This window comes from Pelobates fuscus, chromosome 5 (genome assembly GCF_036172605.1).
Source record: "Pelobates fuscus isolate aPelFus1 chromosome 5, aPelFus1.pri, whole genome shotgun sequence".
Classification (NCBI taxonomy): Eukaryota; Metazoa; Chordata; class Amphibia; order Anura; family Pelobatidae; genus Pelobates; species Pelobates fuscus.
This window is the reverse complement of record NC_086321.1, coordinates 355,389,348-355,413,725: the sequence shown is the minus strand read 5'-3', so window position 1 is coordinate 355,413,725 and position 24,378 is coordinate 355,389,348. Positions and strand designations below refer to the sequence as shown.

General features: G+C 43.5%; 1 protein-coding gene across 1 annotated transcript; it reads left to right on the top strand.

The window, feature by feature from the left end:
• Window positions 1–4,872: 4,872 nt before the first annotated feature.
• On the top strand, window positions 4,873–23,570 carry LONP1 (lon peptidase 1, mitochondrial). The gene is made up of 18 exons (XM_063455975.1): window positions 4,873–5,446; window positions 6,970–7,058; window positions 7,403–7,522; window positions 8,840–9,059; window positions 9,381–9,442; window positions 9,611–9,740; window positions 9,864–9,947; window positions 10,259–10,479; window positions 10,572–10,710; window positions 11,464–11,642; window positions 12,243–12,330; window positions 12,494–12,616; window positions 13,510–13,626; window positions 20,354–20,494; window positions 20,604–20,769; window positions 21,563–21,771; window positions 22,378–22,542; window positions 23,266–23,570. The coding sequence occupies exons 1-18, from the start codon at window positions 4,949–4,951 to the stop codon at window positions 23,413–23,415; spliced, it is 2,901 nt and encodes a 966-aa protein (XP_063312045.1). The 5' UTR covers window positions 4,873–4,948; the 3' UTR covers window positions 23,416–23,570.
• The last annotated feature ends 808 nt before the right edge of the window (window positions 23,571–24,378 follow it).

The window sequence follows — 24,378 nt, the reverse complement described above, 5'->3', positions numbered from 1 at the left end:
CCATTCACACCAACCTTTCCGGCCTTACCTATGCACGGAACCTGATGGATTCCCATCTCCCAATCTGCTTTATCCGCTCCTCCCCTAGCCCGAGACGCGCCGCCTCAGTCGCAGCCCCGATACGGAAGGAGTGCGTACCAAATTGTCCGGGCTGCAAGCCCAATCTCGTCAACCCCATGCGGAAGACTCGCAAGAACTGAAAGCGCGACAGCGCTTTCCCATCCTCGTGAATCAGGAAGCAACCACCAACCTTCGGGCGAACCCGTAAAAACACGTCCCCACACACTACCGGGCACACCGGGGACCCTGGTAGCGAGGACAGGACAATTTTCTTACCCTTTCCGAAGACGTCCGTCTTCGAGCGCCGGAGCCAAATCACGACCTTGTCCTGTTCGATATCCACATCCTCATACCGGAGGCCCGATGCCCCCGACCTATTGGCGCTCACCAATTCGCCAATACGAAAGGCCCCAAAGAAAGCCCATACGAAAGCCACAGAGAACAAAGTTACCTCAAATGCCGAACTACACACTTCGCTCAACAACCCCACCAACCCTTGAAGGGTGGCAAAGGACACCGGCCTCCTCGTATCCACGGACCTCCTGCCCTTCTTGAAACCCTTCAAAGTTTGCTTCACCAAGAAATGTTTCGTCAAGTCTTCCCACCCGTTAAACTTGAACAGGAAAGCTAACGCAGACATGTAGCGCTCCACCCTAGAAGGGGACGACCCACCTGCCACCAACCTGCAAAGAAGCCACAACAGCGTATCCAACCTACCGGCTGCAGAATCGCCTGCTCCCGCCTGGGACAACATTTCCTCCCATTCACTCCAAACCTTTGTATAAGCGGTCCAAGTCCCCGGCGCCAGCGAGCTCCTTATGCATCGCCCAAGCACAACGTCCCGAGCCGCCACATCTCCTCCGGGCACGCCTGTCCTGTCGCTTGCGCGTCCGGTGCTGCTTCCCGGAACCGCACCCACTGTGAACGAGACAGAGCGTCAGCGACCACATTCAGCAGACCCGGCACGTGCCGTGCCCGGAAGACAATGTTCCAAGACATACACAAGAGCACTAGCTGCCGCAACAACCTAACCACTGGAAGGGACGAAGCCGATAGACTATTAATTACCTGTACCACTGCCATATTATCAGAGTGGAAGATAACTTTCTTGTCCCTGAGCTCCTCGCCCCATAGTGATACCGCTACCACAACTGGAAAAAGCTCCAAAAAGGCGAGGTTCCGAATCAAGGGGCTCTCGGACCAAGCCGTAGGCCAAACCTCGGCACACCACTTGCCCCCAAGGTACGCCCCAAAGCCAACGCTCCCCGAGGCGTCCGTAAACAGCCCGGCGTCGCCAGATGCCTTCCTCGCATCCCTGAAAAACACCCGTCCATTAAACTTAGTGAGGAAGCGGTCCCATACGTCCAAGTCCTCTCTCATGCCTACCGACACCCTGATGTAATGACTCGGCAGACGAACACCACAGGTAGCCCTAGCCAGCAATCTACAAAAAACTCTACCCATAGGGATCACCTTACAAGCTAAATTAAGGCTGCCGAGCAAGGACTGCAGTCCCCGAAGCGTAACTTTCCTAGCGCCCTTTATCGCGTTCACCTGCTGGCGGAGCACCCTCAACTTCTCCTCCGGCAGCCTACATTCCCCCACGACCGAGTCGATTTCCAGCCCTAAAAAACTCAGGCACTCGGTCAGGCCCACTGTCTTGTCCTCAGCCAGAGGAATCCCAAACTGTTGAGCTATCCTCTGAAACACCCGCAGTATTAGGGCACATCTGTCGGACCCAGCCGGGCCCACACACAGAAAGTCGTCCAGGTAATGGACCACCATACCCCCGCCCGTTTCCCTGCGCACTACCCACTCCAAGAACGTGCTAAACTTTTCGAAATACGCACATGAAATGGAGCAACCCATGGGTAGGCACAGGTCCACGAAAAACTTACCCTCAAAAAGGCACCCTAACAAATGGTGACAGTCTGGGTGGATAGGAAGGAGCCGGAATGCTGCCTCCACATCCACCTTCGCCATCAAGGCCCCTCGCCCTGCTCTCCGAACCAACTCGACAGCATGGTCGAATGATGCATACGATACGGAGCACAGGGCCTCATCGATGTCATCATTTACTGACGCCCCTTTCGGGAATGATAAATGATGAATCAACCTAAACTTACCCGCCTCCTTCTTGGGGACTACCCCAAGCGGGGAAACCCTCAAGTCAGGCAGCGGCGGAGCCTCGAACGGCCCAGCCATCCTACCCAGTTGCACCTCCTTCAGCAACTTGTCCCGCACAACTCCCGGGTGTTCCCCCACCGACTTGAGGTTACTGCATAACCTCCCCACATCCCTACTCTGAAACGGTATTGAAAAACCCTCCGTAAAGCCTTGCCATAAGAAGTCGGCGTCCTGACGGTTACCGTACTGTTTTAGCCATGGCAGCATCTCGCCTACTTTCACCGGGGTTGCCCCCCGCGGCAGCGGAGGGGGCCGACGCTCCATTGGCTCCCACTCCTGGCGCAGACTTACCTCGCTTAAAACACCGACTGGCTCCATGTGCACCCCCACAACCTGAGCACTCGTGCTTAAACCGGCACGACGTACCCCACTTGCATTGGCCCTCGTTAAAGAGCCAACAGAAGCCTTTCTTTTGCCCGGCCGATGCAGGTCCCCCAGGGGCCGCACCGGCCGTCCCGTGAAAGGGCGCAGCCTTTTGCGCCATCATGAGCCGCATCCAGAGGGGAAGGTCCATTTGATCCCACCGCATGCTGGGATTCGCCGCTAACCTCTGGCGAAACTGTTCGTCGTACCGCCACCAGGCGACCCCGCCATAAGTCCGGTACGCTTCCCCAATCCCATCTAGGTAGCAAAACAATTGGGAGCATTTATCCGGCGACTTTTCCCCTATCACGCTGGCCAGGATACAAAAGGCCCTCAGCCAGTTCCCAAATGTTTTAGGAATCTTCCGATACCTACGCTTTTTCTCCTCCTCCTCCTTCTTCGCGTCCTTCTTGTCCTCCTCTTTCATGTCTAAGAACTCCTCCAGCGGGAGTAAGGAAAAAACCTCCACAAACTCACCCTTCCAAATTTTCTCCTTGATGTCCATTTTTAGATGACAACCTAATGGGCCCGAGAAAGACACGTGCACGTTTTGCCGCGCAGCGTCGGTAATTTCGCCCCCAATACCAACCTTCTCCCCCGACTCCTTACTAGTTTCGGACACAGATAACCCCACTTCGCTATCCTGTGCTGGGCCCACGGCTCTACCTGGTAACCCTTGGCCCTTCTCACACGTCCACACTCTCCCAAACTGAGGTGAAGCCATTTCCCCACCCGCCCATGAATCTAAGAAAGATTTTAAACAAGTCAATAGTGTTCCTGCGTGTGGTGTAACATTTGACTCACCGCCTGAGCCCGAAGCCGCAGAAGGCCGTGGGTTCGTTTCCCTTCCGTCCGCCATGCTTGGCTCCGGAGCATCCAATTGGCGCCGACTCCCGTCAGCCTGGCCCTGCCTCAGGACCGCGGGTGTATTGCTGCGAGACCTGCAAGGAGAACGACACCTGGGTAGTGTGTCCACATGATCACATACCCGCCCAACCTCTTTATGCTCCTGCCTGTAGTTCCGCACCATATCCCGTCTCCCTGCCTGGCCCTCCCGGCCGTAAGCGCTGCGCCGCTGACCTGGCGAGCTCCTGCCTGATGACCCAGACGCACTGCGCCGCTGCCTCCACCTCTGATGACCCAGACGCACTGCGCCGCTGCCTCCACCTCTGTTCCCCTGAGGCCGATCTCCTCCTGCTAAGCCTGCTTGCTGACCTGCTCCTCTCTCTACCCCTCCACCCGTCAGCCTGACTCCTGTCATGCCTGGCACTGACGCCGCGCTGCTCCCTGCTCCCTCCCTACATTAAAATGTATTCGATCTGTTCGACCCCGCAGAAAAGCATTTGTGCACAAGTCCAATAAATACTAAGCCTAACTGTTAAGAAAATGTTATAGAGCAAATATACAGCCATTTACATAGTGTGAGCTGAGCGGTGGCTTTCTGAAGAATCGTATTTGGGGAGTCCCTACTTGGCTCATGTTATTGTTATATGTTGGTAAGTGTCACATGACTGGCTTATTGAAACAGAACCCTGATACCATAACCACTCCAATAAACTAAAGTGGTTATAGTGCCTACAGTGGTCCTGTACGGTAAAATTACGGCTCTGGAGCTCATAAACACCATATGCACCAATACAATAACGACCTTCTGAAAACTATAGAAATATTACAATAGAAAAGTGTTTAATAGCTGAATTTTACCCACTTAGTATCCGAGACATGACTATGAAGTAATAATTAAACACTAGAAGACAGGGTAACTGTTCAACAACCTCGTAGCAAAAAAAAATAAAAAAAATGCCAGAATTCCCTTGAATTCTTAACGCGATGCATCAATGACAATTCTCAAATTGCAAAAACCTTGTTTCAGCAGTGTCCTCATCGACCTATTGTCCCTGTAACGCTTTGTAATTGTCTCATTTATTGTTAAACCTCCCCATTTATAACATGGTAAAATGTTGCGGAATAAGATGCCGCTACATAAATGCCAAAAAATAATAATAATAAATAATGATAATAACAATACAAGGATACAAGGCCTAAAATCTAAAACAGCTCATGCATGACCCTCAGTAGAATGAGGAGAAGGGGGGAATTGAAGGTCACTTTTTTCATAAAACATCAACTAATCATGTGGCTTATGCAAGGCTGTCTGACATTGCAAGGCCATGTGGAATGAGAGGCTCTGCCAGCACTCAGCATGGCCGCCCGAGGCCGTGTTCATTGGATCTATTGGGGGGGAGTGAGGGCAAGCTGCGCTGACGTCATTGCTGTGCGCCGGAAGCAGCGTGCTACTGAGCAGGCTCAGGACACACAGCCCAGGGGCTGCTCCAAGATGACAGCTTACGTTCGGTTGTGGGGTGTCAGCCGGTGGCTGGGCCGGTCCAGGCTGGGGTTATCCAGTGCTGCCCGTCAGAAAGCCCCCCATACCGACAGATCTTACTGGGTAGCCCCCCCGAGCCAGGCACGGTCATGTTTCACCCAGGTTGCATCAGCCAGGGCAGCCATCAGCCGGTCAGTCCGGGCCACAGCCTCCCCGGTAACCGGTGTCCACCCTGCTCACTGCCGGGCTCTACACGACTTCGGCAACCGGGGTAACAGTGCCTTCTCGGGGGACGACGGTGCGGAGAGCGCAGGAAGCGGAGAGGAGGAGGGGGGCAGCAGCGGTGGGGAGGATGGTGGGGGCAGCGGCGGTGGGGTGGAGGGGGCTGGGTACTCTGCACCCGTGGTTACAGCCCTCACACCCCTAATCGTCCCAGAGGTCTTCCCTAATGTCCCAGTGATCGCTGTCTCCAGGAATCCGGTGTTTCCTCGCTTTGTCAAAATCATAGAGGTTAGAGACATTTATGGCTGTCAACATCTAATGTGATGGCTTTCATCCTTTCATTTTATTATTGGTACTCTCATTGTATACTTTCCACACGAGTTTCTGTATTATTATTATTATTATTACTGGTATTTTAAAAAGCGCCAACAGATTTGCAGCGCTGTACAATTTGTGGAGAACATACAATATACACAGACAAATACAAAAGGTGGAGAGTGCTTATCTGGTCTACAATGTATACTTTTTTTTCTCATTTAATTATAAAAATGTAAAGTTTTTCAATAAATAACTATTTGAAACAATGTATACTTTTTTGCAGCAGCAGGCACTAGAGGCTCCAGGGATAGGCAACCTTTAGCAATCCAGATGTTTTTGACTACATCCCCTTCCTTCCTCCCCCCCCCCCCCCCATAATGCTCTTACACTCGTAATGCTGGCTAAGCATCATGGGAGGTGGCGTCCAAAACATCTGGAGTGCCGAAGGTTGCCTATGCCTGCGACTAGACCTACTTATTTTGTTTTTTATTTTAGAGAAGTTTTTTTGTTAATTTAAAAAATATGCATTAGTCGTCATTTCACATTCAAAATGTAGACGTTAAAATTACACGTTGGTTTTTTTTTTACTCAAGGGAGAATTAAATGTGAATTTCGAATTTATGGTCAAATAACTGAAGTGGAATAGTTGTCGGCAATGCTTTCTGTTCAGCTATTCTGAGCTTAACATTTAAATTCATTTTGAATTCTTACTTTAGTAAGCAATCGTGTTTGTGAGTATATGAATTGATCATTTGATGATTATGTTTAATGTATGAGAACTACATGCAGTTAATGATAGTTACAATTTCTTTAATCATGCAAAGTCTGACTGTTACACATATACATACTGTAAGCAGACAGTGGCTGAAAGATCTACAGATTATAGGCTGAAATGTAGAAAAAAATGTATTATTTTTTTTTAATACAATATTTTTGAAAGTACTTGAAGGAACACTGTAGTGTTTGAAATACAAAGTTGTATTCCTGACACTAAAGTGTTTTAACTCCTTCAGCAACTTTGGATGGGGGGTGGGAGGGAGGGAGAGGGGCACTGCAGGGTCCTGCAGTGCCAGGAAACCAAATATGTTTTCCTGGCACTGGAGAGTCTCTTTAAGGGTGATGGGAGTTGGTACCCAGCCCACTCCAATGGGCAGAAGTGGTCTCGGTGCCTGGAGTGTCCCTTTAAGTCTCTGCACATTTTTCTGTTTTGCTTCAGTCATTGACAGCTAACACCAAACCACGGGAAATGAAATTATTTTCATTCTGAAAGTTAGAAAATATGTCTTGGCTATAGGAAATAACTCATTTTATATACATGTCTTGACACTGAGCTCCTCCAATGGATTTTACAGCATTTTGGGTTTGTGTGTTTAGTTAAAATTTGGAGCACTGTCATCTAGTGAATGTAACATGATTAACTGAACAGAACTTTGGTCTCGAGACAAATAAAAAAAAAAATCTGTTTTTGTTTGTTTTTTATTTGCTATACTAAGGTCAAAAATCCTAATCTAATGGCCCTTTTAAGACGGAAAGTCCGCCTGGCCCAGCCATATGCAGGAATCTTTCTTAAAAAGGATGATAGGTGAGTATGGATTGGTCTGTTCATGTGTTCAGGTGTTGGCTTTGAAGAAGTCTTGTTTTTATGTGTGTCTTATTTAATGCTTCCTAATAATGTTGTTGTAATAGAGTTCCACACAACAGGGACATGTCTCGTTGTTCTGTAGATTCTCTATAACTAGTCTTGCATGTTGTACAGTGATTTAAAATTTAGCTTGATTAGATTGGTTTTGTTTTAGTTTTCCAATATCTGATCAAAGATTGACATTATACATCTTCTTTCTTTGAAAACCAGTCTGAACGCATGCTTTATTTCATTGTTATTTTATTCTGTTTGTATTCTCATCTTATTTTTATTCTAATTCCTAGCAACGAATCGGATGTGGTTGGAAGCCTGGATGAAATTTATAACACTGGAACCTTCGTACAGATCCATGAGATGCAGGACATGGAGGATAAGCTTCGGATGATCGTCATGGGACACAGAAGGTTGGTGCTCAGTTAAAAACCCATTACTTTTCTTGTATCAAGCCTGTATCAAAATGTGCAGGAGCATTATTCAGCATCTACACATTCTGCACGTAGATGCTGAATGCTCCCCATAGCGATGCATTGAACGCATGCATCAATATAAGGGGATGCTGATTGCTATGGTGATTGCAGTCATGTGCAGTAGCCCGTCTCCATATAATTCCATACAGGGAAGAATTGCATTAGCTGAAAAAAAGTTAGGAATATATTTGTATTGCAAATATTAGTGTTCTTATATTAACCCTGCAAGTGTAATTATTGCAGTTTTCATAAACTGCAATAATTACCTTGCAGGGTTAACTCCTTCTCTAGTGGCTGTCTACTAGACAGCCACTAGAGGGCACTTCCTGATTCATAGCACAGGTTTTCTGTGCTATAGCGTCGCTGGACATCCTCACGCTGTGTGATGACCTCCAACGTCGCTAAAATCCCCATAGGAAAGCATTGAAAAGCATATTCAATGCTTTCCTATGGAGAGGTCTAATGCGCCTGCGCGGCATTGCCGCGCATGTGCATTAGGTCTCCCCCGCTGGCTGACGCGATGAAGGGGAGGAGCGTGAGCGGAGGAAGAAGCAGCTACGTGGGACATGTCGCTGCCTCTGGTAAGTCACTGAAGGGGTTTTCACCCCTTTAGCAACCAGGGATGGGAGGTGGGAGGGAGAAGGGGACCTGCAGTGCCAGGAAAACCGATTGTTTTTCTGGCACTGGAGAGTCCCTTTAAGTACAGCATTTCTGAAAGTACTGGAAGTCTCTTTTCATTTTACTTCAATCTTTGGCAGCTAACCGTTCTTGCACCATGTACAATAATAATAAGCCTATGTATGTTAAATTGTCCTATTCAGGAAGGTCAATTATGCCATCTCTATGTGTATCTTATGTATGCTTGCAAAAAAAAAAACACATTGGTTTCGATTCAATACATTATATCCGAATTCAGTTGTTTGTTTTGTGATACAATCCAAAGTATGTATGTGGTTATTTGTGTTTAGTACCTACCTAACTAGTAAGATATATAACAACCTTTCCACTATATTATTGCTTTTAAGATAATAATTTAAAGGTTGGTTGGTTATGCAATCACACAGAAATCATATTCCATTTGTGTTAGAAGTCATGTCAGATCAAGGAGATTAGATAGTGGTTACATGTTCTTTTTGCAATTTGCCCGGCACGAGATGGGAATCAAAGACCTAGGAAGCATATCAACCAAGTCACAAATCGGGTTTTATATGCAGAGTGATTAACTGGAATTATTTGTACTTTTTTAACATTTAGAATACGTATCAACAAAGAGCTTGACGTGGAAGCTGAGGAGACAAAAGGTGAAGAAAAGAAGGAAGGAAAAAGGAAAGGACGTCATGCTGCATCACAGCTGTTAAAGGAGATGGAGAGACGGGAACAGATGGTGATTGACCCAAATACACCTGCCGGGCTTCTCATGGTGGAAGTAGACAATGTGGTCCATGAGGAATTCCAGAACACTGAGGAAGTCAAAGTATGTGAGGCCATGAGAAACATAATGTATATTTTACTCCATATAATCCCTCGTCCTTAATCTTTAGAAAGTATTTATCATGCTTATCGTTTTATTATCCTAATAATTTTAGAGTTTTTTCACTACACAGTGAATTGCGTTAAATTATCTGAATTGCAAAATGCAGGCTAGCATAGCCCAGCTCTGACTATAGCTGATTTTGAAGCTTTTTTTTTTTTTTTTCTTAGTTAAAGTAATATTAAGTTTGTTGGAGCATTCATTTGCCTATTCATTCACTTTTGGGACTATATACTCATTAAATGATTGCATTTTGTAACGCAGGCACTCACTGCTGAAATCGTAAAGACCATTCGTGATATCATTGCACTAAATCCACTTTACAGGTAAGTTACATGATCTAAGCTAGTTTTCTTTAACGTTTCTATCATATCATTAGAATTTTTGTACATGGAGAAAGTCTAGAATTATCTTGAAACTTTTCTTCTTTGAATATTGCATTCCAGTACCTTATTTGCTTCTCTGTAACAAGTCACCTGTGTCCTATTTGTCAGAGAATCTGTAATGCAGATGATGCAGGCTGGGCAGAGAGTGGTGGACAATCCTATCTATTTGAGTGACATGGGGGCAGCACTAACTGGAGCAGAGTCCCAAGAGTTGCAGGATGTGTTGGAAGAAACCAATGTGAGTTGCAGATATTACATATTTTGTGTGATGTAGGACTTTATCACATAGTTGGGAATTTCTGGAAGTAACAGGAATTGGTAGAAGTTTTTGATGTACTTTCCATTCTTCATGGTTTTGCAGATACCAAAGCGTCTTTACAAATCTCTTTCACTGTTGAAGAAGGAATATGAGTTGAGCAAATTGCAGCAAAGGCTAGGCCGCGAGGTGAGAAATGATCCTTATGTTCTCAGGCTACAATCTCTTTTGAAATAATCAATGTCTTGAGAAAGACCCACATACATATCAAAATATCGCCACCATTTCACTTTGATGGCTGAATAAACCACCTGAATTTATTGCTGAGTGCTTTTAGGTCCTTTATTTTTTTTTGTTTTATAACGGTGGATGCAGGTGAAAAGGGATCCCATCTTCTAGAACCAGCACCAGATTTGGAATTTGGAATTTGTTTTGGAGTTCTTGCTACATTTAGTTTACTTGTTGAAATAATTTGACACATTATGTTTGGCATCCTGCAGGTGGAAGAGAAAATAAAACAGACACACAGGAAATATTTGCTGCAGGAACAGCTGAAGATTATCAAGAAGGAGTTGGGATTAGAGAAGGAAGATAAAGATGCCATCGAGGAAAAGTTTAGGGAGCGCCTGAAGGAGCTCACCATCCCCAGCCATGTCATGGAAGTCATTGATGAAGAACTCGGAAAGCTGGGGCTGCTTGACAATCACTCTTCCGAATTTAAGTGAGATTACTTTTGAAGACCTTTCCTGTGTCTCGCCAGTCTTGTACTCAAGGTATCGCCTGCGTATGTAACCTAGTGTTCCTTCTTCTTAGTGTTACGAGAAACTACCTGGACTGGCTGACATCCATCCCCTGGGGCAAGTACAGCAAAGAGAATCTGGATCTGAAGCGAGCAGAGGAGGTTCTAGAAGAGGACCATTATGGGATGGAAGATGTCAAGAAGAGAATACTGGTACTGTAGCAGTTCCATTCGTATGGGAGTCTGTATTACAATAAATATATTCCACTATTCCACACAATTTCTCAAAAGTCTAGAAATGGTTCAAACAATGTGTAATTATTTATTTAAATATTAATTTATATAGGTAATTTTAATAGACTATAGAGCTTTACAAAAATGTAATTAACATCAATGTTATTGCTGGCCTGTATTGGATTAACATCAATATGCTCAGTAGTTTTATATTTATGTCTGTTCCCCTGCCCCTCTATGTGCTCCTCCCCCCCTACATAGATGATGGGTCATTTCCACAGCACAAACTGAACTTCGTCTGGGTTAAAGGGGAGGAAGACTTTTGCAACATGTTTTTTTCATATATCACCAAAGAGGAATTATGCATGAAAAATATATGCATATTTTCTTTGGGGTATAGAAAATAAATTTAAAAAAATCAATGAAATGTTACTTTAAACTTTTAGTTAATTGTATTTTCTCCTTTTGGATTCATCCATAGTACAATAATTCTAAAGTTTCTCTAAAAGCCTTCAATTTATTTCCTCACCCGGTAAAGTGGCTTTAGAATAACGGTTTATTGCGTGGAGAAAAGAGAATTATAATTGGAACAACAATCTGAGTCCTAAACAAAGAGTTACACAAACTAGCATTGATATGTTACCGTGTAAGGCATTTGTAAATAAAGACCAATGTATTCTGACTTTATTACGTTTATTTTTATTATATATTTTATTTTTCTTCTTTCTTTAGGAGTTCATAGCTGTTAGCCAGCTACGTGGAAGTACCCAGGGTAAGATCCTTTGCTTCTATGGACCTCCCGGAGTAGGGAAGACCAGCATTGCCCGCTCTATTGCCCTTGCACTGAACAGGGAGTACTTTCGGTTCAGTGTAGGAGGCATGACTGATGTGGCTGAGATTAAAGGCCATAGGTGAGTGGATTTACCAGGTTTCTCTCAATTCACATCCATTTATTAGATGATATCCCTTGTAGCTCTCGTACCAAATAATTTTATTATTATTCCTGCACTTAGGTGTTTGAAATTACATTAAAGGCGATGCTCCCTCTAAAAAATATCAGAACATTATAATTGGCATCAAATTGTAATTAAAATAGTGGCAGTGTAATACCTGGCCATTTTCTGAAATGCATAACACTCTGTTTAAACTCAGGAAAGTTACCAGCAGTTAACAGACTGATCATTCTGAAAGGGCTCACTCTGCCTGGAACACTCACTCCAGGCAGTCTGGTGATGCTTAAGAGGTGAAGTTTTCCCTCTGGCAGCAGCTGTACGTACAGATCCCAGGCTGCACGTACAGATCCCAGGCACCATGACCACTGAAGTGGTCATGGTACTTGGATTAACACTTTGCTTAATTTTTGCTGCATATTGTATATTGCCTTAGAGTCCAAGATCGTGCGCATAAGACAAATAAATAGTTTATGGTCACCCCAGACTTCCTACTTGAAACCTTTTTGTACAATTCTAATTACAGTCTCGATTTATTTACAATTTACGTTGTTTTTGTAGGAGAACATATGTGGGTGCTATGCCAGGAAAGATCATTCAGTGCCTGAAGAAGACTAAAACTGAAAATCCACTGATTCTTATTGATGAGGTAGATTCTTGTTTTTCTATTTTCTTGCTCCTGTTATTTGAAAGACAATTTTAAAGAAAGAGTGTTTACTTTGCAGTTGGCAACTTAGGTTTATTCTATTATTTGTTGTTCATAATAATCTGTTTTTGTTCTGAAAACCATTTCTGTGATGATCTTCATTCAGGTGGACAAGCTTGGACGTGGTTATCAAGGAGACCCTTCCTCTGCTCTCTTAGAGCTTTTGGATCCAGAGCAGAACTCCAACTTTTTGGATCATTACTTAGATGTCCCTGTTGATTTATCCAAGGCAAGTTTTGAGTTTCCATCCGTTCAAGTCTCCGATTGTTAGATCATATTTGGGAGTCGTAATGGTAAATTATTCAAATCTAACTGCGTCAAGGGGATATACGTGTGACATTTAATTCGAACTTCAAGAGTTACTCCAAATACTTGGATCCTTCGCTGATTTGAAGTTTTCGTGATGCTTGGAATCTGTATTGCACATTCAGACTCCAAGCATCACGATTGCTTTAAGTCGGTGATGTGTTACTGGTATTTGGAGAAACTGTTGAAGCCTTAGCGTTTTGTAATGAAACACTGCACTTACGCATTTAACCACTCTGCTGCCAGAGGCTTAACTCTGGTTGTATCATTAGCCAGGCTGGGTAATGTTAATTCTGTGTGGCACTGTTAAATGTATTTTATTTAAAAAAAAAAAAAACATTTTGTATGTCTTCTGGTAGGTGGAGACAAAAGTCCCTACAAACTGGAACTTTTAAATAAGTCAGAGCTTTACCATGGTAGCCAGCGTTGCCCTAAATCAGGGGTGGGCAATCTGCGGCCCTCCAGATGTTTTGGACTACATCTCCCATAACGGCCTTAGGGCCATAATGCTAGCAAAGCATCAAGGGAGATGTAGTCCAAAACATCTGGAGGGCCGCAGATTGCCCACCCCTGCCCTAAATCATTTACAAGCTGGATTGTGAGCCATGCACAGACTATAGGATCCCCTGCACTTGCACAGTAGTGCTGCAGTCTAGCTGGGGAAATCTTTGGATAACTGACAGTCTTTTGTCTTATTCTAAGAAATCCCATAGTTTTCTAGCCATGGAGCGTGACAGATCTCCGTATATAATACAGCAATTGAAACTTGGTTGGTTATTTGAGTGTAACTTTTATTTTATTATTTTTTTCCCACAGGTTCTCTTTATTTGCACAGCCAATGTCACAGAGACTATTCCAGAGCCTCTGAGGGATCGGATGGAGATGATCAATATCTCTGGCTACGTGGCCCAGGAGAAGCTGGCCATAGCGGAGGTTAGTTTATGTCCAAGGTCAAATTATTTGTCAGTTTTACTGCTCTTCTTCTGTAATTTGCGAAGTGAAAATCATGATACTTTGTATATCAGAAAAGAAGGCTGCACATTTGTAATTGTGTACCAACCATCCCTGTATTTGAAATGGGCAAACTTAGAATTAAATAACCTGAACAATACACCATTAGAGTATTATCCTGAGTCTGGGCAATATACAAAAAGGACTACCATGAGAGAAATCTAGGTGTTCTGTTCCTCCTCCTCTACCTTATGATAAAGACAGGTATTGTTTGACTGCTCTCCTAAATCTGTATCTCATTACACTGTTTATATGCATGTAGAATTGATTGTTTTCAAATGTACCAGTCCATAAAAACGCTGATGCGTCAAGACATGGACTCCAAAAGACCTCTATACGTGTCCGGTGCTATCTGGCACCATGACATTAGTAGCAGATCCTTTAAGTTGTATAGTCACCGCTCCTGAAGACATTGAAAGCCTTTTCACAAGCTATTATAGCTCATTATACAATCATTCCCTGACCCATAGTGGGAAAATACAGCACTTCCTACAGTCGATGGAGCCTATGGCTCTCTCCGCGCACGATAGTGTGCTTCTCGGATGGGAGTTCACCCCAGAAGAGATAGCGAGGCCATTGTGGCCTTTTCGGGTCAGAAGGCTCTGGGACCGGATGGCCTATCTGGAGCGTACTATGACATTTAGTGAAGTGTTGGTGCCAAGGTTGGTTTCCATGTTCAATGCTGCAAGCGGGGAGAGCCCCTGTCCTGGGAAATGACACTAGCTTATATCGTGTTCTTACCGAAGGAGGAAAGGGACCCTCTGAAAGTGGGCAGTTATCGACCAATCTCGCTGATTAATGTGGATGCTAAGATCCTACCGAAAGTGCTGGCCACCAGGCTAAAGCCCATGATTCAAAGGTTGATACACCCAGATCAGGTCAGTTTCATACCAGAACGCCAACTATATGAAAACACTATATGAAGACGGGTGGTGGATCTTGTGTGGCACATGGAGCGGTCTCTGGCACCTTCTCTGCTCCTCTCCTTGGACGCGGAGAAGGCATTTGACAGCGTTGAGTGGCCATACCGGTTTTCTCTCTTACCGCATTGGGGCATTCCTGCCTCGTTTGTGAGCGTTGTGGGGGTCCTCTGTATGGACCTACGGGCACAAGTGGTGCTACCGGGTGATAAAGGTGACACCTTTCCCATAGGTAACGGTACCAGACAGGGGTGCTCCCAGTCCCGCATGTTGTTCGCCTTGGCGTTGGTACCGGTGTTGCACCGAATAAGAGAGGCCCGAGAAGTTAGAGGGTTGGGGGAGAAGAATATAACGTAGTGGCCAATGCTGACAATGTTATACTGACTGTTTCGGACCTCCTCAAGTCTTTGCTCCCTCTGACCGACCTGATAGGGGAATACAGCCAAATCTCTGGCTGCAAGGTCAGTCTGACCAAATCGAGTGCCATGGCTATGCACTTGTCAGCCGCCGAGGAGGAGACAGTTTGATCCACAATGCAACTACTCCTAACTGACTCGATTAAGTACCTGTGCATCATAGTCACTAAGAATAGCCGGACCCTCCATATGGTTAACTATCAATCCCTGTTTCACACTAGAGGCCTGGGGGTCCAGACCAATCTCATGGATAGAGCACATTCATAGCATCAAAATAAATGTGCTTCCAATGCTCCTTTTTCTGTTTCAGGCGCTTCCCATACCACTAACCAAGGCAGACCTAGACACGATGCAGAAACACATAGATTCCTTCATATGGGATAACAAAAGACACAGATTGGCTAGGAATATGCTATACAGGCCAAAAACGAGAGGGGGACTGGGATTGGCTACGATATGTAGACCAGTAGGAGAGAGACCTGGGAGGGGAGATCGAGGGAGATGTGTGGCAGGATATGTGGGAGGCAGCAGGGAAGGTTTCAGTGTGTGATTTCGTAAGAACATATTCATAAGATCCTCTTCAGATGGCACACCACCCGGTGCAGTTATGTAGTATGGGCGTACGACCCACTGATGAATGCTGGCAGATGTGCAAGATGAGAGAAACATATCCCCATATGTGGTGGTTTTGCCCTGTCCTGACGCAGTTCTGGGGGGATAACAGATTTCTACTTGGGGAGATCTTCCACAGGCCATTAGAGCTGGACCTCCTTTTCCTACTGTCCAAAGCCTGGGACGGCATGACCCACTGTGAACAAAAAATCTGTAATAAAATAACTCTGGCAGCAAGGTAGGTTTGGCAGGCCACTGGCTGCAATCGTCCCCTCCATCTATTGGAGAGGTTAGGGCCAAGATTGAAGACAATCACTTAATGGATCAACTAACAGCGACAATACAGAACGCCTTTTCCTCGTTTAATAGGATCTGGGAACTATGGAACACCTATAAAGAGAATTTATAATTTGTCCTTTCCGCAAGGGATCACGCTACACGGAGATCTTGTGGTGGGCCCTGCGACACTTTGAGGTCCGCACAACCAGTGGAGTGACATAAGGGGGAGGCCATTCGCTTCGGGAATGGGGGAGGCAGGAGCTGTGAGATTGGGTGTACTCATGCCCCCATTAAACAGAATCCCGAAACCCACCCCCAGTGAGCTGGCACTCAGGTGACAGAGTACCTGGGCGGCGAATTATGATCCCAGATTTCGTACAAGGTGACCCCAACTGGGCTGGGTACCTTTGCATCGAGATCATCACTGGTATCTTAATTCCTTAATCCCTTTCCTCTACTTATTTATCTTTTCTTGTTTTTTTGTTTGGCCAATACCTGTAGCCCCATTTACATCTAGTCGCAACGAGAAACGCAGCTACTGTCTAAGCAGATTAGTATTAGTCACGCATATTTGCCATCAGAGAAAGGGTATTGCAGGTCTGGTTAACCCTCTGTATTGCTGTTGTTTTAGTTCTTACCAATGTTATATTATTTTCGTATATAATGATAAAACCCTTGTCGTCGGGTTACTGGCTGTTCATATTACATGTTTGAGAAACTGAAGTGATACTGCAGCCTTATTTGCGCTAACACATTGTACACCTGGATGGACAGTTGACGGTTATGCTTTTGTATTCTATGCAAAGTACCTATTCTAGTATTCTGTTTGACGGCACTTTGAAATAAAGAATAAAAAAAAGGTTGTATAAGTTGTGAGGTGGGGACTCGATAGATCATATTTGTTGTTCCAGTACATCCCACATTTGCTCAATCAGACTCAGATCCAGGGAATTTGGAGGCCAAGGCAACACCTTGAACTTTGTCAGGTTCCTTAAATCATTCCTGAACAATCTTTGCAGGATGCATTATCCTGCTGAAAGAGGCATTGCCATGAAGGGGTGTACGTGGTCTGCAACAATCTCTAGGTAGGTGGTATGTGTCATACTAACATCCACATGAATGCCAGGACACAAGGTTTCCCAGCAGAACATTGCCCAGAGCATAACATTGCCTCCACCAACCTGCCTTCTTCCCATAGTGCATCCTGCTGTCATCTTTCATTCATTAGACCAGACAACCTTCTTCTATTACTCCATGGTCCAGTTCTGATGCTCCCATCCCCATTGAAAGCGCCTTTGGCGGTGGACAGGGGTCATCATGGGCACTCTGACCGGTCTGCGACTACACAGCCCCATACACAGCAAACCTCAATACACTGTGTGTTCTGATACCTTACTATCATGACCAGCATTACGTTTTTCGGCAATTTGAGCTACAGTAGCTCTTCTGTGTAATCGGACCAGACGGGCTAGGCTCCGTTCCCCGCATGCATCAATGAGCCTTGTGCGCCCATGATCCTAACGCCAGTTCACCGGTTTTCCTTCCTTGCATCACTTTTGGTAGGTACTAACCACTACATACCGGAAACGCCACACAAGACTTGCTGTTTTAGGGATGTTTTGACCCAGCCGTCTAACCATCACTAATTGGCCCTTGTCAAAGTCACTCAATTATTTTGCTTCCAACACATGAAATTCGACAACTGACTGGCTGCCTAATATATATTCCACCCCTTGACAGTTGCCACTGTAACAATATGCACTCCTGGGTTCCAACAATTTGTAAATGCCCAGTGTATGGTCTGCATTCCTGGTACGTTTTAGCTAAAACTTAACTTTGATTAGATAATCAGACAATCTGTCAATGTTCAAGTTTAAAAAAATAAATAAGTATTGATCTATAAAATGACACAAATGTGTTTTAGTCCCAGGCTAGTTATATATCAATTCTTAAAGGACAGAATCAGCTAAGACTGGATCTTTTTCTATATTCATTTCATAGTCAAGTCCCATCCTGCTTCCATAACAAGATATTTCTTGTTTGTTTTATATAATCCGGATGTAGACTAGCTTTAATTACTACAATGAATGGTCATGTGTGCTCCATAATCTCTCAGTCGGCATGCTAACCACCTGATCCAGATTTAGTGGTAGCTGCTACTCACAAGCTCTGCACAAGCTTAAAATATTTGTTTTACATGAATTGACTAATTGTATGCTTCGTTAGTCACTCCTTCCCATCATTCAGTATGGCCATATAGAGAAATTCAGGCATCCAACATGCACATTGATGACGTGAGATAAGGACTAAAATTGATCTAGTGTATTTTGGTATTTGATCACTGAATTCTCACATTAGTAAATAAACTGGACAAAGTTAAAAATAGCCATACCTGAAACATTCTCGAAGTCCGCTATCTTTCCAGTTCAGTTACTTTGGACTTAAATTTAAAATTCACTTTGAATTCAATTGTCTTCAGTAGTTCTAAAAGTATTTGAGCATGATTGGCTCACTCAGTTCCTTTTTTGGAGAGAGTTTATTGCAGAAGCTGTAAAGATTGGGAAAATTAAAGGGGTTCTATAGTGTTGGTAATGAAGATATGTGAAGTATTTTTTTTTTCTCCCCATTTTACCAAAAGTGCAGATTTCTAAAGAAATTGGCGCTTTTATAAACTAACTTTGTTTTATATCTCCCTGGCTGTCAATAAGACAACCAATACTTCCTGGTTGCTTAGCTCTATGGAGATGAAATCAAGAGGCAGACAATTGCCCAGAGCACATGCCTTGCAAAGACTTCTCATTGAGATCTATTGGCCAAGTCTATGATTGGACATGTGTTAGGATGGCCTTCAAATCTGCAACTTTTGCGAGCTGTTTTACGATCTAAATTCACGCATGTTTTTATTGGGGTTTTTTTCACTGATCCCCTGTCTGTTGTTTTAATGTTGTGTCTGAAGTGAATAACAGATTATATTGTTACAATGACACCTGTCAGGGAGTTGGATTTATATCAGGCAACAAGTGAACAGTCAGTTGTTGAATTTCATGTGATGGACGCAGAAAAAATTATCAAGCTGGAAGTTTTTAATTACTTTGTCAAGAGCCAAACCCTGATGGCTGGACGACTTGGTCAGAGCATCTCCAAAACGGCAAGTCTTGTGGGGTGTTCCCGGTATGCAGTGGTTAGTATCTGCCAAAAGAATTGCAAGAAAGGACAAATTGGTGAACCGGCGTCTGGTCATAGGCGCTTAATGACTATTGATGTACAGTGGATCCTCGGTTTACAAATCTAATGCGTTCTCCGGGACGTTTCTTATTGCGAAAAATTTGTAAACCGAAACGCGGTTTCCCATAGGAATGCATTGAAAACCAATTAATCCGTTCTGGAGGTCAGAAAAAAAGTCAAAATGACTGGCATGAAAATCAACCCACAATGCAGAACACACAATAAAAGGCATGCAAACGAGGAAGCTCAGCTCGCTACCTTTCCACAGCTTGAGAAATGCACCAAAAAGTCCCAAAACAACTGCAAACTATTTCCAGAATGGCTCCAAAATTCTATGCAAGAGCCGCTCCACACTCAACGCCACGTGCTACCCACAGGCTCCAACATGCAGGGTGCAGTGCATCCTTGGGAAACGTGCTTTGTATTGCGAAAAAAATTGTAAACCGAGGCATTATTTTCAATGGATTTACATTTGTAAACCGAAAATTGTGTTAACCGAGGCGTTTGTAAACCGAGGTCCCACTGTACATGGTCACAGGTCTTAAAGGATCTGCTGCTAATTCCAAAAACCACAGGACATGTTCAGAAGTCTTGTGGAGTCCATGCCTCGGCGCATCACAGCTGTTTTGAGGGGACCCAGGCGATATTAGGCAGGTGGTTTTAATGTTGTGGCTGATCAGCGATTTTTATTATTATTTATATTTAGGCTCTTGAGTTTCCCTTTTAAAGGGCGCTAATGTAAATGGAATAAGTTGCTACTAGCATTGTATATACAGGATGTTGATGACATAATTGATGGTTGCATGATTATTGAGGGGGGGGGGGTGTGCGAGGATAGTTGGGGGGAGTGGCTACAACAGATTCCAGGTGGAAAATCTAAGATCGCTGACCAGAAGTGTGCAGTTCTAGGAACAGCTAAGTTACTAAGTGCTATTTGGATTTTTACATTTATTCATATATAATAAAATCTGACCTGGCGGTGTGGCTGTAAATTATAAAGTAAAAAGAAGATATGAGAGCACTGAGAAGAGGAAAAACTTTGCCCTTCGCTTAATCCCCACTCAAACAAGTGCCATTGCAGAGAGAATCTAGTGGTTATGCTGAGAATAGTGTTTTTAGCACTTTTAAGGTTTATGCATATACAACTCTTTTTCCAGAGATCTGCACATCTATACATGTCACGCTCTTTATTTGCAGAGGTACCTGGTACCACAGGCACTGACAATGTGTGGATTGAGTGAGGAGAAGACTCGCATTACACCGGAGGCACTGACTGTACTCATTAAACAATACTGCAGAGAGAGTGGCGTCCGGAACCTGCAGAAACAGGTTGAGAAGGTAAGATCCCAGGCAGGCAGGCAATTGTAAATCAGTTACTGATAAATTGTGGTTTGGTTGAGCAGGGATGGGGACAGAGATTCTATATCTGATTGCTGGCATACTTTAGGTCCTGCGGAAGTCTGCATTCAAGATAGTGAATGACGAAGCCCAATTTGTTGAGGTGACAGAATCGAACCTGCAGGATTTTGTTGGAAAACCGATTTTCACCGTGGATAGGATGTACACTGTCACGCCCCCCGGTGTTGTTATGGGTCTGGCATGGACAGCAATGGGTGAGCAACATAAGAAAGTAACTTCAAACATCACTAAACTCCTTAAAGACTCATGGCCAAGCTACTTTATGCCATAACATCAAATCTAGTTCCAAAAGGTCTTGTGCCATATTAAATCCTGCTTCCTTGGCATCTTGACGTTATGCAGCCCTGACGTACTTAAGTGAGTGTATCGATCCATTGTGATATAGAATAGTTAGGCTACTTTGCTATCGTGGAAAAGAGGCTAATTTCATTTTGTTTGCGACAGCTTTTAAATCACAACAATAAACACCACTGCAGTGTTTGTCGAGGTGCAGTAAGAGGGGAACGTATTTAAAGGGACACACTATGAGCCCCCAGGATTATTGATAATTTGTCAAACTTTACGACCGGTTTAAAACTTAGCTTGCCGTGTTAGGCATCCTTCCGGACTAATTTGTTGTGTTAGAGCAGTTGTTCTTAATGCTTTATTATCATACCAGGTTTGAAACAATGTCAGCTGACAATGAATTTCATAAGTTGGCATGATAATGCAGAAGTATAAACTTTCACTTTATCAGACCAGATAAAGCAAGGTAAATGTCAGTTTCATAGATTACCAGTAGGTGGTGCCCAAGACTCCTACCACTATAACTACAACAGCATGCTGTATTAGTTACGGTGCCTATATTATGTCCTCATTCACTTCCCTCCCCTCCCCCTTTAGGCTTTGACTTTCCTTTGCCAATTTTCTCAATCACACACCATTGTGCTGTTTAGTGGGGTGAATATAAGATGCAAAGAACTGTCACAAACATTCTCTGCTTCTCAGGTGGCTCCACGCTATTCATTGAGACATCCCTTCGGCGGCCACTGGATAAAGAGTGCAAGGATGGCTCACTCGAGGTGACAGGACAACTTGGAGATGTCATGAAGGAAAGTGCAAAGATCGCCTACACTTTTGCTCGTGCCTTCCTAATGAAGAAAGACCCAGAAAATACTTTCTTGGTAACCTCACATATCCATTTGCATGTTCCAGAGGTGAGTGTCCCTTTCTCACTAGTAGGAAGTGGGGGCTTTATAAAAAAAAAAATATATATTTTAAATTCAAGGCCTAGTTCTAGATGTGACGTAATCAGCAAGGTCATTAAACAGGTTTCCATGGTAACTACACCATTTTAAGAATGTTACACAACTGCTAATCTTTATAAATATAGCTAACCCCAGTGGGTGTGTTTGTTGTTTATTTTTTCCTGGGGTTGTTTTTGTCTTCAGACCGTTTATCTATTATTTATAATTGCGTGTCTGGCTTAGGCTCGATTTTATATTTCAGGATAAGCTTTTCCAATGATCACAATCTGTTAGAAAAACTTTTCCAATGATTTATTTACAGAAGTCTTCATTAAATGATATGGACATTTTCGTACATAAATCATATGAAACATTTTTCCAACAGATTGTGAACATCTGGAAAACGTATGCGAAAATATTAAATCAATGCCTTAGTCGTATGTATCATTTGCACTATGACTACATTAAAACCCCTAATCAATTTCTGCATAATATTTATTGTGTGGGTATGGTTGAGCGTTTTGTTTTTTTTCCTAATGATTAACCACGTGTTTCTTATAAACTTATTTTGTGTAGGGTGCAACTCCAAAGGACGGCCCAAGTGCAGGCTGCACCATCATCACTGCTCTGCTGTCGCTTGCGTTAGGAATCCCAGCTCGCCAGAATGTGGCAATGACGGGAGAGGTGTCTCTTACTGGCAAGATCCTACCGGTGGGGGGCATCAAGGAGAAAACAATTGCTGTGAGTATCAAAAGCAATTTCAATAGAGGACGATATTTAGTATCACATTCAGTGCAATTTGGTAAAAGTGACCTTTCAAATTAATCTATTTACAATATATCAAAAGCAACATATGTATACTGTTGTGAGAGACATACATTTATAAATAGTTAATCCATTACCCTAGGCAACGCGTGGCACTCCATATCCTTTGGCGGGGTATACCCAGCTTCCCACCTAAACACCCCTTGACATTAATACAGACTTGCTCCGCACAGACTAAGGGGCTTAACCTAACTAGACTAAAAAATTAAAATTGGGTTGACGCAGCACCTGTGTACCTTGACATGCCGTAATGTTCCTTACATATGTAACTTGTTACATCCTATTATTTTATACACATGTTGTATCTTGAGTTCTTTGCTGAAAACCCACAAAAATAAAGAATTAAAAAAAAAAAAAATTAGTTAATCCAAAAAAGTATGAGGAAATAGATTCATGGGTTTGGAGTGAACAACAAATGTATAAAATGTTACATGCTTAAAAAAAATTACAAAAAACTTCATGTTGTACATCGGTTTGAGATTGGGTTTAATCTAGTGTAATAGGACGCAGTTGTAAAGATACAGTTGATTGTTTTGGGTGCCATCTGTGAACTGAAGCCCAGGTTTCAAGTGATGTATGAATTTAAAATACCAAATGATTGCATGCTTTTCGGTAACATTTGCTATCCTCATTCCACAGGCTAAAAGAGCAGGAGTTACCTGTATCATCCTTCCTTTAGAGAACAAAAAGGATTTCTATGATCTGGCCACATTCATCACCGAAGGGCTGGAAGTACATTTTGTTGAGAACTACGAAGAGATCTACGACATTGTGTTTCCAACGCCTTGACATCATCCCACCTCCATTTCGGTGTCACAGCCACTGGAATAGCAGATTTGAAGTTGCTGCTGCGCAGCTCTAGATATTTCATTATAACCAAATTTACAATTTATCTTAGTGTATATGGTATTCGTGTAATTATTAAAATAAAATAATTTTAAGTAGATTTGTCCATGTTTGATATATCACAAAGCAATGATAGCCATCGGTATGTTTAACCTAAATGCATCACTCTGTCAGGAAAAACGGAGCAGATGTATTCCTCCTAAATGTCTTATTGTATGGTATTGATAACCTGATGTTATCGAAGCCAAATCTTGCCAAGCAAGCCAGTGATCCACCTGCATGGGAACTGAATGACACATCGTACTCTGAGACAAGTTTGGTGTAGCACTCCAAGGTGTATGTTGTAAACGTGATATATTTTAAAAAGAATAAAAATAGAAATCCAGCGCACTCACTTATCAACTAAACAGCTACTTTGATGCTGACAGATTTGACTAGTTTTATTAAAAACACCTAGAGTAGGACGTGCCAAAGATGGGGTACATTGACGTTTGTGGCAGGCTTATGCAATGTATGATCATATAATGTAACTAAACCCTCATTATTTTTTGCCTAGATTAGGTGTTTTTAATAAAACTAGTCAAATTAGCTGTTTAGTAGTTAAGTGAGTGCGCTGGATTTCTATTTTTACTCTACTTATTGGCCCCCAGCAGCACCCCATTTAAGCATATTTAGGCGAGTGCAGCCAGCCCCTTGTTTTCCCATATATATTTTAAAAAGAAAACATCTCTGAAAGCATTTCTTGTCACAGCAGCTCCCTTGGTTCTGATCCATGTTGAGTTCCTACATCATCGCCCAGGAAGCAGCTGTGATCTGTCATTCCAGCTCTTAGCATAACTTTCTATACATGGGTTACTGAGCATGCAGGCATGTATTGTCACATGTGTGCTTGGAGATTTCTTGTTA

Bases quoted from the DNA above. Each gene is read 5' to 3' on its own strand.
- LONP1 (XM_063455975.1), top strand. From the start codon at position 4,949: ATGACAGCTTACGTTCGGTTGTGGGGTGTCAGCCGGTGGCTGGGCCGG. The intron at 9,060-9,380 runs GTATGTGAGGCC...TTTGTAACGCAG, and splicing joins AGAACACTGAGGAAGTCAAA to GCACTCACTGCTGAAATCGT. The intron at 20,770-21,562 runs GTGAGCAACATA...TCTGCTTCTCAG, and splicing joins TCTGGCATGGACAGCAATGG to GTGGCTCCACGCTATTCATT.